This window comes from Neoarius graeffei, chromosome 11, assembly GCF_027579695.1.
Source record: "Neoarius graeffei isolate fNeoGra1 chromosome 11, fNeoGra1.pri, whole genome shotgun sequence".
Lineage (NCBI taxonomy): Eukaryota > Metazoa > Chordata > Actinopteri > Siluriformes > Ariidae > Neoarius > Neoarius graeffei.
In genome coordinates this window covers 34,933,979-34,948,691 of record NC_083579.1, presented here as the reverse complement: position 1 = coordinate 34,948,691, position 14,713 = coordinate 34,933,979, and the positions used below count along the sequence as shown (strand labels likewise).

At 39.4% G+C, this 14,713-nt stretch overlaps 1 protein-coding gene across 1 annotated transcript; it reads left to right on the top strand.

The window, feature by feature from the left end:
- Positions 1-1,151: 1,151 nt before the first annotated feature.
- LOC132893816 (E3 ubiquitin-protein ligase TRIM39-like) lies at positions 1,152-10,934 on the top strand. Its single transcript, XM_060932958.1, has 8 exons — positions 1,152-1,242; positions 1,614-1,705; positions 6,039-6,598; positions 6,705-6,800; positions 6,934-7,158; positions 7,248-7,410; positions 7,573-7,608; positions 10,396-10,934. Exons 2-8 carry the CDS (start codon positions 1,639-1,641, stop codon positions 10,932-10,934), a joined length of 1,686 nt encoding a protein of 561 aa, XP_060788941.1. The 5' UTR covers positions 1,152-1,242; positions 1,614-1,638.
- Positions 10,935-14,713: the final 3,779 nt, after the last annotated feature.

Sequence of the window (14,713 nt, the reverse complement as noted above, 5' to 3'; positions counted from 1 at the left end):
TGACTTGATTTAGTTGTTTGTAGGTGAAAATGAAATTTCTGACGCGAATGAAATGTAAAATCTATGTTCTATCAACAACCACCCGTGATATTTTTTACAGTGCACATGTCTACACTCCTGGCAATTAAAGCACCTTATAGGTTTTGGAACATATTATCTTATTTTATACCTCAGAAATCCAAAATACGTGTACGCCTCCTTTGGAATCACCTTTGCCTCAAACTCTATCAGGATAGTTTCAGTCTCCTTTCTTTCTGCTCCCCTTGTCAATCTTTTCACACTCTTCACTGAACTATTCCCCTCCCTCAGGTTTTCCAATAGTTCCCTCATATTAACACTGAGGGGAACCCCAGAAATCACCCCTTTATTACCATTGACCCTCTGCTCTCCCACTCTTGCCCTGGATACCTTTACTTTACCAAAACTTTATCTTCTTTGCCTTTTCCACCTGTCCTTCAGTTACACATCCTGTTAGCAAGTTTCCATCTCCAAAAGCTCTCGCATGCTTCACTTCTCCAACTTGCTCTTGAAAATTTTTAGTTAACTTAAGCGGATTTAAATTTTTAATGCCCTTTTCTCCATCAAATCTTATCATTATATTATACAATCCTCCCTTCAGGTCCTTCTCAACTTCTCTATCCTCACCGTCTGAATCACCTCCGCTATATCAGTCATTTTTCTTTTACGACTAATTGCCTTCTTCCCTCTCACCACCTCTTCACATTCACTCTCCCCCGTCCTGTCTTTGTTTATTTTCAAACATGGCTGTCATAGGAAACATCATCAGGAGCACAGCACAATTCATTTTAAAAAGGTCTCCAAATCCCCAAAAGTTACATATTGCCGTTTTAATAATAAAATCACAAGTAATAAGTGCATTTCTGTGCATCTTCATCTTTTCATACATTTCTAAAAACAAAATAATTTTGTTAGACTTTTACATCATTTGACTTTTTAGATTTTTTTTCCTTATTTACCTGGCTAGAATCAATAGTAAGCCTAAATGTTTCATAAATATTACAGTACTTGTGTTTATACAGATAGTACTAAATGGTTATAAGACAGGTTTTGTGTTTAACAGTAGGATCCGCCTTCCACTGTTGAGTGAAAGTGAAACCAGACTAGTCAGAGAGCTCACATCAACCAGGGCAACTTCTGTTCATCATAATAGCTGAGTTTAATTTCCACGTATCCAGAGGATCTGTTCAAAGTTGAGCAGGCTTGAGAAACAGTAAAGTGAAGGTATGTACTTCATTTAATATTGTTTCATAGTTAAGAAGTTCTGCCAGGGTGTAGTTTATCACACTGAACTGAAACAGTCCTGTGTTTTTCTGCTGATGTATAACATTAATGATGAACGGGGGGGGGGGGGGGGGGGGGGGGGGGGGATTACACTCAGTAAACGAAATTGCAAGTTAAATTAAATGAAATATTTAAATGTATGCTTCCATCTGTTAGATAGCTCTGTTTAGGAATGTTTATGCCTCACCTGTCTGTACGGGGTGAGGCATAAACATTCCTTCTTATACAAGGAAATGGGAATCTATGAAAGATTATTAGTTATTGACTGAGACCTGAGAGAATGCTCAGAATGCTGATTTCTTTCAGAACAGGTTAAACAGGAGAAGGAAAAAGGACATGGCTAGATATTCTTCACCTCAAGCAAAAAAAGCCAGAACGGGGAGCATAGATACACATACTGACTGTAAGTTACACAATTTTACATGAAAAGGTGTCTCATTTATCAACTGTGTGAATGTGTAATAAACCATGAATAACCATGTTTCTACACACAGAAAGTTATTTGCTAGTTTCTTCTTGGCATCAGCTCATTTTTAAAATTGGAGAAACTGTGTACTTGTGCTGCTATGTTTAATCTGCGTCTGAAAAATTAGTAATTTTCAACCACCATGCATTTGAGGTATCAAGGCAAGGAGGTGGGGGGTTGAGACACGGGCGTCTCCATGTTTGTATTTCAAAAAGCTGTGTAAATCTGTGTATGGCCCGGTGTTATCTGTTTTATCTTCATTCAGCCATGCTCATTACAGTTTTACACATTCAGGTGGGATAAGCAACAAGTGTGCTGTTCAGTGATAGATATAAAGAGACAAGAGATTAAAAATAAGAGATTTTTTTTCTACACAAAACCCACACTCCCATTCACTTCTAGTATTCTACTGTAGTATAGCATCCAGGTGGGATCCTAAATGGCATATTAAAAAGCCTGTTGTTCAATGAGTGCTAATCTATCCTCCCACTTAAAACAGTGTACTTGTGCTGCTATGTTTAATCTGCATCTGAAAAATTAGTAATTTTCAACCACCATGCATTTGAGGTACCAAGACAGGGAGGTGGGGGGTTGAGACACGGGCGCCTCCATGTTTGTATTTCAAAAAGCTAGCCAGGTGTTTGTGATGAGTGATGTATATTTACCTCCTTAAAACAGTGAAAAGTGTAGTCAGTGTTATAGATGTAACAATTTCAAATGAGCCAATGTTTGGCATGAAATTTCAAAATGTCTCACTTTCGACATTTGATATGTTGTCTATGTTCTATTGTGAATACAATATCAGTTTTTGAGATTTGTAAATTATTGCATTCCGTTTTTATTTACAATTTGTACCTGGGCCAGGAGAGGGCCATTCCCTTAACTCCCACAACATTTTCTAGTCTATCCAGAAGAATGGAATGATCAATGGTATCAAATGCTGCACTAAGGTCAAGCAACACAAGCAGTGAGACACAGCCCTGATCAGAATCCAACAATAGGTCATTTATTACTTTAACCAGAGCTGTCTCTGTGCCATGATGAGCTCTAAATTCTGACTGATACATTTCATGGATGTTATTCCTATGTAAATATGAGCATAACTGCTGTGCCACAGCTTTTTCAAAGATCTTGGAGATAAAGAGGAGGTTTGATATTGGCCAATAATTGGACAGCTGACAGGGATCGAGGTCAAGTTTTTTAATCAGGGGTTTGATAACTGCGAGTTTAAAGGATTTGGGTACATAGCCGATCCTTATTATTTTTAGAAGCAGTTCAATTACTTCAGGTATTATCTGCTTGAATAAACATGTAGGTAAGGGATCTAGTACACAAGTTGAAGTTTTGATGCGGAGATTAATGAGTCATTCAATTTCTCTAAGGGGAGTAAAACATTCTAACTGCTGATCTGATACAGTTATATTGTGAACTACAGGGTCACTTGCATTGTCTGACCTTAAATTAGTAGTTTGAATTTTTTGTCGGATATTTTCAATTTTGTCCTTAAAAAATCCATGAAGTTGTTGCTACTACATACTGCAGGTGTGCAGGTGTCTATAGTGGACTTATTCCTGGTTAATTTTGCTACAGTATTAAATAGGAATCTAGGATTATTTTTGTTATCTTCTATTAGGGAAGAGAGATATGTTGATCTAGCAGCACTAAGAGCTTTTCTATACTTCAGGAAGCTCTCCTTCCACACTAATTTGAATGCTCCTAATTTTGTTTGACGCCATTTACATTCCAGTTTTTGAGTGGTCTGTTTTAAAGTGCAAGTGTCATCATTATACCAGGGTGCTAATTTTTTCTCTCTGATCATTTTCCTTTTAAGAAGAGATACATTATTTAAAGTATAGCAGAACGTTGACTCGAAGCATTCAGTTGCCTGATCAAATTCTGCGAGGGCTGACATTGACCCAGTCAAAGTTGATAACTCTGGGAGATAATTTATAAAGCTCTGTGCAGTAGTTGACGTGAATGTATATTTAATACGGTAGCGTGGTGAGGTGCATATATTATTACTCAGACATATTTTGAATGAGATGAGATAATGATCTGAGATAACTATAAACTGTGGAAGTATGACTATATTTTCTACGTTTAACCCGAATGTCAGTATTAGATCGAGGGTGTGACCGCCATTATGGGTCAGTCCTGTGACATTCTGATTAACCCCTACTGAATCTAAAATGGACACAGTTTTCAAAGGGTCTTCTGGGTTATCGAAGTGAATATTAAAATCTCAGACAACTAAAGCTTTGTCCAAGGAAATAACCAGGTCTGAGATAAAATCTGCAAATTCGGAAAGAAACTCAGAATATGGCCCCGGGGTCCTGTAAATAATAAGTAATGGAATTAACTGGGTAGACTTATTTTTCTAGGCTACATACATTATTAGTATGAAGAACTTCAAATGTATTAAATTTATAACCAGGTTTGTGTGTTACACCTAGATAATCATTACAAAGAACTGCGACGCCTCCTCCTCTGCCAGTTAGATGAGGCTGGTGTATATAACTGTATCCAGCAGGACTAGCTTAATTTAATGCTATATATTCATTTGGGGCGGCACGGTGGTGTAGTGGTTAGAGCTGTTGCCTCACAGCAAGAAGGTCCGGGTTTGAGCCCCGTGGCCGGCGAGGGCCTTTCTGTGCGGAGTTTGCATGTTCTCCCCGTGTCCGCGCGGGTTTCCTCCGGGTGCTCCGGTTTCCCCCACAGTCCAAAGACATGCAGGTTAGGTTAACTGGTGACTCTAAATTGACCGTAGGTGTGAATGTGAGTGTGAATGGTTGTCTGTGTCTATGTGTCAGCCCTGTGATGACCTGGCGACTTGTCCAGGGTGTACCCCGCCTTTCGCCCGTAGTCAGCTGGGATAGGCTCCAGCTTGCCTGCGACCCTGTAGAACAGGATAAAGCGGCTAGAGGAGATGAGATGAGATATTCATTTGGCTTAATCCATGTTTCAGTTAAACAAAGTACATTAAACTCCTGATCAGTAATAAGTTCATTAACCATTAGCACTTTAGATGTAAGAGATCTAATATTTAATAGCCCCACCTTTAAATCAAAGGTGCTGGCAGCGGCTGTACAGTCAGTATGATCTAATTTTATATTGATTAGGTTACTGGAACAAACTCTCTGAGTATTTCTACTTTTTTGTTTAGCTCGGGGAACAGACACAGTCTTGATGTAGTCATTGAGTCATAATCATTCTTGTAAAATAAAAAAGACATATTCTTATCATGGGCGGCATGGTGGTGTAGTGGTTAGCGCTGGTGCCTCACAGCAAGAAGGTCCGGGTTCGAGCCCCATGGCCGACGAGGGCCTTTCTGCGTGGAGTTTGCATGTTCTCCGCGTGGGTTTCCTCCGGGTACTCCGGTTTCCCCCAAAGACATGCAGGTTAGGTTAACTGGTGACTCTAAATTGACCGTGAGTGTGAATGGTTGTCTGTGTCTATGTGTCAGCCCTGTGATGACCTGGTGACTTGTCCAGGGTGTACCCTGCCTTTTGCCTGTAGTCAGCTGGGATAGGCTCCAGTTTGCCTGCGACCCTGTAGAACAGGATAAAGTGGCTAGAGATAATGAGATGAGATGTTCTTATCATCAAATGCTTTTATCCCATATTTTATTGCTTTTTTATTTTGGGGGGGTTTTGTTTTTGAGTAGAGTTTGTATTTCATCCTCAGTTGGTTCAATAACACGGTCCACCATTTTCTTCTTCTTCTTTAAGGTTTTTTTGGTAACTGACAAACCAACTGAAAGGAGCATTACTGCCACTGACTGGGCTGGAGTGGGGAACAGGAGATGGGGGGGGCTATATTCTTTGAGCTATTTCTGTTTCTTTTAAATACTTGATAACAAACTGATTATATCTGACTTGATGCGCTCCGCCATTTTGTTTTTCTCTACTCATGGTATATAAGCTGATATCCTAGTAGTAGAACAGCCAATTAGAGTGCACGATTGCTCATATCCAGTGAATGTGGATAGAATAAAGACTGTTCTACTGTTACAGATTAATCTGTCTGTATATTTATTGAGTTAAAGCAAATACTTGCATATATAGTATAACTCATTTATAGGTAAGCAGGGCCAATTTGTTTACTGCTCAAGCTGTGAGCAGCCATTTTGATTTGACAAAATGTTCATCACCTGCTGAACTTGAACTTGGGGTAACTGGGAAACAAAGTGTTATTTAAGATTTGTTTTACAAAAAATTTATTATTGATTTATAATTTTTATTGATTTTCAATTTTTTTTTATGTCAAACAGTTGGACATGAATCCAGGCAGATCCTGCCTGAAGCACAGTTGCTGTGTTATATCTGTGTCAAAGTGTTCAATGATCCTGTCACCACTCCTTGTGGACACAACTTCTGCAAGAGTTGCCTTATAAAAACCTGGCATAAGAGTCAACATTATTATTACTGTCCATTATGTAATGAAAAATTCAGCAAGAGACCTGAACAGAAAATGAACACAACACTGAGCATGGTCGTAGATAACTTCAAAAAGACAAGTACTATGGACCAACCAGAGATTCTTTGTGATGCCTGCACTGGTGTGAAACAAAAAGCCATAAAATCCTGTCTGGACTGTGGTGTGAATTTCTGTTCATCTCATTTAGAGCCTCATAATTACGTTCTAAATTATAAGAGACACAAACTAATCAATCCAGTGAAGAACCTGGAGAACTACAGATGCCAGAAGCATGAGAAACCTCTGGATCTGTTCTGTAGAGATGATCAGAAGTGTGTGTGTCAGTTCTGCACTGAGACAGACCACAAGAATCACAATATTATTCCATTAGAGGAGGAGAGTGGAGAGAGGAAGGTCAGAGACACAAACATCAATGTTAAATATTTTTATGAAGAATGCAAATGAATTCAAATGTTGCATTTGTAATAGAAAATGAAACCTTTTTTATTTCTGTGCACAGAGTCAGCTGCGGAAAACACAGACAGAGCTGCAGCAGATGATCAAGGAGCGACTGAAGAAGATCCAGGAGATTAATCACTCAGTAGAGCTCAGCAAAGTGGGTTCAACATGATGTAGTTCATATCTACTGCACTTCATGTTTCATATTTTCTTTGTAGAATGTAACAAACTGGCACTGTTAGCTGATTTTCACAGTTAGTTGATGAATGTGAGATGTTCCTTTGCTTTAGAGAAGCACAGAGAAAGAGAACCCAGACAATTATGAAGTCTTCACTGCTCTGATTCGCTCCATTGAGAGGACTCAGACTGAGCTACTGGGGGAGAAGCGGAAAGCAGTAAAGAAGCAGGCTGAAGGACTCATTAAAGAGCTGGAACAGGAAATCGATGAGCTGAAGAGGAGAAAGACTGAGCTGGAGCAGCTCTCACACACTGACAATCATCTCCACTTCCTACAGGTCAGTGTTCCTCTCTATCACTCAACCACAATGCAGAACATCACAGACCATCGGCTGAGGGATTTCTCCTCTCTCCTGTTCTACTGTAGATTTACCCGTCACTGTGCATCGCTCCTCACACCAAGAACTGGACTGAGATCAGGATTAACACTGAACTGAGTTTACAAACTGTGAAGACCGCTCTGTCTCAGCTTCAGAAGACTCTGAATGAGAAACTCAGTAGAACGCTGAATGAGAAGCTAAAGGAAATGGGTGAGAAACCTGTAACAAATGAATTATCTTATCAGAGGCTGTTAGTGATTGGTTTATTTATCAGTGAATTATTGGGTTAATTAATTTTACAGCTTTATCCAAATCAAAGTTTACATTAAAAGCATATCTAGTTTAATGAATGTCCTAATTTGTTGTAATTAGTCCCCAGAGAACTGAAGAGGATTCTGCAGTATGCAGGTAAACTGCAGATTCTCTTTCTATTTCTATTATTATACATGATAATAGTGAAACCATAATAAGAGCCATTTTGAATAACTTAATGCACTAAGACATAGTTTAAGTTTTAAACCTCTGTAAATCATCTAAAAATAATCTTTAGAGTAACTTCTGTTAGTGGACTGGTAGCACCCATGTATATTAAATTAGAAAGTTTGTTACTGTATTTCTTTAACTGATAAAGAAATAAAGGATTTTAATTTACATCAATTAAATCTATCATATACTTATCAAAAGTAATAGCCTTTACCCATGCACCAGACAAAGATCTGACTTTTCTGAATAGTTAGAGTTTAAACCTATATTTTCTATATTATTTATAAATCTCATGCAACAATAGCTTCTTAATTCCATTATAGTGCCTTTATGTTAGAGCGCAGGCACTTACAGAGATATGCATGGAGGAAGGGAGAGTGCAGACTGTAAACAAAGCCGGATTGGACAATGTTGGATGTTATGTTCGGCGCTCCCGCAGTAGAAACACAAGCCCTCCCAACACCACCTAGCCCGCTTGGCCTGGGTTAGCCTGGCGCGGGATACTTCCATAGGTGTGTTGTCCACAGAGAGCTGCAATGACTTGGGGCAGTCATGGAGAGAGGGTCGGCACTTTAGTAGTTGGCCGATGCAGATGGCTAAATCAATAAGGGCATCCAAGATGAGATTCTCGTCTCTGCAGGCTAGTTCACTGACCACTTCATGGCATAGACCTTGATGGAACACTACCTTGAGGGCTGGGTTGTTCCACCCACTAGCAGCCGCTATAGTCCAGAAGTCCAGAGCATATTCTGCCACACTTCTTGAGCCTTGGGAACTGGTGAGCAGACTTTCACCGACCTCAATCCCCTCTGGTTCATGATCGAAGACTCGCTTGAACAAGGAGAGGAAGTGCTCATCTGAAGTGGTCAGCTCACCACCATTGTTCCAAACTGCAGTAGCCCAGCAGAGCGCTTTGCCAGAGAGAAAGGTTAGGAATTTAGCGATTTTATGCATTTCAGAGAAGGTAGGTTTGGTGGCGAAATGCATAGAACACTGGAGAAGGAAACCTTTACAGGTGATAGTTTCTCCAGCAAATTTCTCTGGAGCCAGGAGTTGTAGCGCTGAGCTGGGAGGAGGATCAGAGCATGTATGGAGGGCCTGCAACATCACAGTTGCGAGTTGTGTCATCCTGGTGTTGAGATCGGCAAGCATCTGTTGATGCTCTCCAAGCAAATGCCCCGCGCGTTCAAAGCAGTCTGTTTCATATCCTCCGCTACTTCCATGTACACGAAATATCCTGTTAGAGGGCAGGCACTTACAGAGATATGCGCAGAGGAAGGGAGAACGCAGACTGTAAACAAAGCCAAAACACTAATCAGAAATCGGAGTCGAGGAGGCAAGCATGGGTCGGGCAATCGGGGAACAACTTAGACTAGGAAGGGCAAAGAGCGAAAACTGGAAACAGGAAGCGAAAGGTCAGAACCATGAGAAACAGTCAGGAAAGATACAAGGCTTGGTATGCCTGGATAAGCAGGATGCTACTTCGCAGGGAGGTGAGTGTTTGGGGAGTTTAAGTAGGGAGTCCAGTGATTGAGGAAATGGGTGACAGCTGAGATTCAGTAAGCCGGAGACAGAGGGCGCTGTGTGTCTTAGGAATTGTAGTCCATGTTTATAGTCTCCTCAGTGGGTTTACTGACATTTTATCATTGACTTTCAAGTCTCATGGCTTCTTGCAAATTGTACACATCTACAGATACTCATTAAATTCTCCAAATAACCACAGAACCAAATTAACATTTCTTATGCTTTTTCATTCACTGAAACCTCATTTGCCTTGTGATTTTTTTCTCTACCCTCACTGTTATACCTTTAAAAAACTAACACCTATAAAACCCCAAGTAAACTAGCACATTTTCCATCCTCAGCTAAAAACCATTAATTGTACACATGCTTTTGCAATCAAGATTTGATTGAGATATAGAATTTCAGATTTAATTCAACAAAAAAAGGGATTAACTGGTTAGTAATTAGGGTGGTATGGTGGTGTAGTGGTTAGCGCTGTCGCCTCACAGCAAGAAGGTTCTGGGTTTGAGCCCAGTGGCCAGCGAGGGCCTTTCTGTATGGAGTTTGCATGTTCTCCCCGTGTCTGCGTGGGTTTCCTCCGGGTGCTCTGGTTTCCCCCACGGTCCAAAGACATGCAGGTTAGGCTAACTGGTGGCTCTAAATCAGGGGTCTCAAACCTGATCCATAAAGGGCCTTGTGGCTGCAGGTTTTCATTCCAGCCATGCAGCAGCACACCTGACTTGGCTCATTCAATCAACTGAACTGTCTTCACACAGTCAAATACTTGCAGCCACACCCACCCTTGATTAAAGGGTGGGTGTGTCTGTTGATTGAATAAGCCAAATCAGGGTGCTGCTGCATGGCTGGAATGAAAACCTGCAGCCACATGGCCCTTTATGGATCAGGTTTGAGACCCCTGCTCTAAATTGACTGTGAGTGTGAATGGTTGTTTGTCTCTATGTGTCGGCCATGTGGTGACCTGGCGACTTGTCCAGGGTGTACCCAGCCTCTTGCCCATAGTCAGCTGGGATAGGCTCCAGCTTGCCCACAACCCTGCATAGAATAAGTGGTTACAGAGAAAGTGTGTGTGTGTATAAAAATGTATGTGTATATATGTATACAACACCAGCTTATAAATCATAATTGTTAACTGTTATTTATTTGACGATGATGAATAATTCACCTTCACTCATCACATTGTGTTCTCAGTGGATGTGACTCTGGATCCTGATACAGCTCATCCCCGTCTCATCCTGTCTGATGATAGGAAACAAGTCACGTATGGAGACACGAAGAAGAATCTCCCAAATACCCCGAAAAGATGTAGTTATTATCCTATAATCTTGGGACATCAGGGTTTCTCCTCAGGGAGATTTTACTATGAGGTGCAGGTCAGTGGGAAAACCATGTGGGATTTAGGAGTGGTCAGAGAGTCTATTAACAGGAAGGGAAAGATTGAGACATGTAACCCTCAGAATGGATTCTGGATCATGACTCTGAAGAATGGAAATGAGTATCAGGCTTGTGATGATTCTTATATCTCCCTTTCCATGAGAGAGAAACCCCAGAAGGTGGGCGTATTTGTGGATTATGAAGAGGGTCTGGTCTCCTTTTATGATGTTGAGGTCAGGTCTCATATCTACTCTTTCACTGGTCAGTCTTTCACTGAGAAAGTCTATCCATACTTCTGTCCTTGTTCTAATGATGGAGGTAAAAACTCAGCACCACTGATCATCTCTCATGTGTAAAATTTCACCTCCCTATATCAGGAGTGTGTGAAAAGTCAAGATTTAAAAAATAAAAAAATAAAAAGTAAATAAATAAAAAACCCTTTTTCTCAGTTATCTTGGAGAACACATCACTACATGAGTAATAATCTATTATCATTACTGATGTTATAATTAGTAATTATAAACTCACCGGCCACTTTAATAGGAACTTGTTCTTGATTCTAAGAGTCCTGTTTTTGGCTGGCAGAAGTGGAAACCAACTGAGATGCATTTCTGCTCACCACGGTTGTAAAGAATGATTATATGAGTTACTATATCCTTCCTGGCAGCTCGAACCAATCTGGCCATTTTCCTCTGACCTCTCTCATCGACAAGGCGTTTGTTTCCACCCACAGAATTGTCGCTCACTCAATGGTTTCTGTTTTTCACTCCATTCTGTGTAAACTCTAGAGACTGTTGTGTGTGAAAACCCCAGGAGATCAGCAGTTTCTGAAATACACCCATACCACAGTGAAAGTCACACTTTGAGATCACAATTTTTCCCATTCTGATGTTTGAAGTGAGCATTAACTGAAGCTCTTGATTTGTATCTACATGATTTTATGCATCGTGCTGCTGTCAAGGGCAGCACGATGCAGAAAATCAGGTTCATTAGATAACTGCATAAAACAGCAGGTGTATGGGTGTACGGTACCTAATAAAGTGTCTGTTGAATGTATATGATAATTTTATATCCTTTTAAGTTTATGTGGAGTATATTGTGCATGTCTTTTAAAAAGAAATAAAAATGTATGATAAACCTAGAGTTCACATTTTTTGTTAGAGAAATAATTTCAGAAATCAGCATTATTTTTTCCTTTTCTCACTCATAAAGAAATAAATCTCTCTCTCTGTGTGTGTTTATATTTGTTTTTTGCATGAAAAGAGACACAATTATAGTTTACTGAATCTGCCAGCTTGACCAGTTGACTAAGTGTGTAGTTAAGGGTCTAAAATTATGATTCATATTTGAAAAGAAACATGTAGGATTGAGTACACCTTTTCTACTGCCAGCTGGTTAGACCCAGCTAACACAAGCTAGCTAGACAGCGAAGAACAGCCACACAACACTGACACTGCTCATGCTTGTATTCTGGTAAACTTGTGTGTGTGTTTTTTTGAAAAAACAAATGTAGTTGATATAATTTAGTTAGTAATGAGATTAGCCAGATAATTATTGTCTTTTCTGTTCAAGGGTAACAAGATCAAACATCGACTAATTAAAACTAGCCAGATACTCGCAAACTAATTTAGCTAGCGCGACCATTCTTCCTTCGCTAACAGGAAAATCTTATGAGACTTTGATAACCAAACCATCTGATATGAAATTACATTTTTTTTAAAGAATTAGCTTGTCAACTTATTTGATTGGAAAACTATTCATCCAGTTCTTTTACATGTTAATGTTCTTTTACTTCTGTCATCCATTTTATATTTTTCAATATAATACGCCATGTCTTGTTTAATTGTGTAATTGTGGTGTGTGTTATTTAACATTTATATTACATTCCTATCCAGATTTTTAAAAAATGAAAGTGTGTGTGACTTTACAGTGTGTTTTACATTGTATTTAAGGCATTTTCTGATTTAGTGTTGATTCTTGTCATCACTTAAACGTGAATAAAAATATTTTACACTGTTTGCAAAGTCTGCTGATTATTGGATAATTTAATTGTAGTCACTGGATTTTGCTAGTGGGCAATTTTCAGAGTATAGAGGAAGATTTTAAGAGAAATATAGATAAGCAACAAGAGAAATATAGAAAGAAAAAGTGATAAATAACAAAGCACAACCACTGTAGCAGTAATAATATTATCTCAACAAATTGCCAGAACTGTCTAAATGTCTAAATTTACTCATAAAGTGAAACCAAATGCACAAACAAGTTAATTTGATCTCTGTAGTAGGGGTTCTCAAATATCTTGAAGTGTGAATTTCCCTCTGGAATTAATAAAGTGATCTATCTGTCTCACCAGGAATCCTTTTGACTGTAAAATAAATTTCACAGATGCTATTGAACCATAATCCTACCACCCAAATATTAGGCTCATTATTTTGTGTGGATTAGTTAGTTAGTTAGTTAGTTAGTTAGTTAGTTAGTTAGTTAGTTAGTTTGTGTTTTTGAGATTTGGATTAAAGTCAAATTAATCCAGTGGTGCTTGAAAGTTTGTGAACCCTTTAGAATTTTTTATATTTCTGCATAAATATGACCTAAAACATCATCATCAGATTTTCACACAAGTCCTAAAAGTAGATAAAGGGAACCCAATTAAACAAATGAAACAAAAATATTAAACTTGATCATTTATTTATCGAGGAAAATGGTCCAATATTACATATCTGTGCGTGGCAAAAGTATGTGAACCTTTGCTTTCAGTATCTGGTGTGACCCCTTTGTGCAGCAATAACTGCAACTAAACGTTTCCGGTAACTGTTGATCAGTCCTGCACGCTGGCTTGGAGGAATTTTAGCCCATTCCTCCGTACAGAACAGCTTCAACTCTGGGATGTTGGTGGGTTTCCTCACATGAACTGCTTGCTTCAGGTCCTTCTACAACATTTCGATTGGATTAAGGTCAGGACTTTGACTTGGCCATTCCAAAACATTAACTTTATTCTTCTTTAACCATTCTTTGGTAGAACAACTTGTGTGCTTAGGGTCATTGTCTTGCTGCATGACCCACCTTCTCTTGAGATTCAGTTCATGGACAGATGTCCTGACATTTTCCTTTAGAATTTGCTGGTATAATTCAGAATTCATTGTTCCATCAATGATGGCAAGCCGTCCTGGCCCAGGTGCAGCAAAATGGGCCAAAACCATGATACTACCACCACCATGTTTCACAGATGGGATAAGGTTCTTATGCTGGAATGCAGTGTTTTCCTTTCTTCAAACATAATGCTTCTCATTTGAACCAAATAGTTCTATTTTGGGCTCAGCTGGCCACAAAACATTTTTCCAATAGCCTTCTGGCTTGTCCATGTGAACTTTAGCAAACTGCAGATGAGCAGCAATGTTCTTTTTGGAGAGCAGTGGCTTTCTCCTTGCAACCCTGCCATGCACACCATTGTTGTTCAGTGTTCTCCTGATGGTGGACTCATGAACATTAACATTAGCCAATGTGAGAGAGGCCTTCAGTTGTTTAGAAGTTACCCTGGGGTCCTTTGTGACCTCTCTGACTATTACACGCCTTGCTCTTGGAGTGATCTTTGTTGGTTGACCACTCCTGGGGAGGGTAACAATGGTCTTGAATTTCCTCCATTTGTACACAATCTGTCTGACTGTGGATTGGTGGAGTCCAAACTCTTTCGAGATGGTTTTGTAACCTTTTTCAGCCTGATGAGCATCAACAATGCTTTTTCTGAGGTCCTCAGAAATCTCCTTTGTTCGTGCCATGATACACTTCCACGAACATGTGTTGTGAAGATCAGACTTTGATAGATCCCTGTTCTTTAAATAAAACGGGGTGCCCACTCACACCTGTTTGTCATCCCATTGATTGAAAACACCTGACTCTAATTTCACCTTCAAATGAACTGCTAATCCTAGAGGTTCACATACTTTTGCCACTCACAGATATGTAATATTGGATCATTTTTCTCAATAAATAAATGACCAAGTATAACATTTTTGTCTCATTTGTTTAACTGGGTTCTCTTTATCTACTTTTAGGACTTGTGTGAAAATCTGATGATGTTTTAGGTCATATTTATGCAGAAATATAGAAAATTCTAAAGGGTTCACAAACTTTCAAGCAC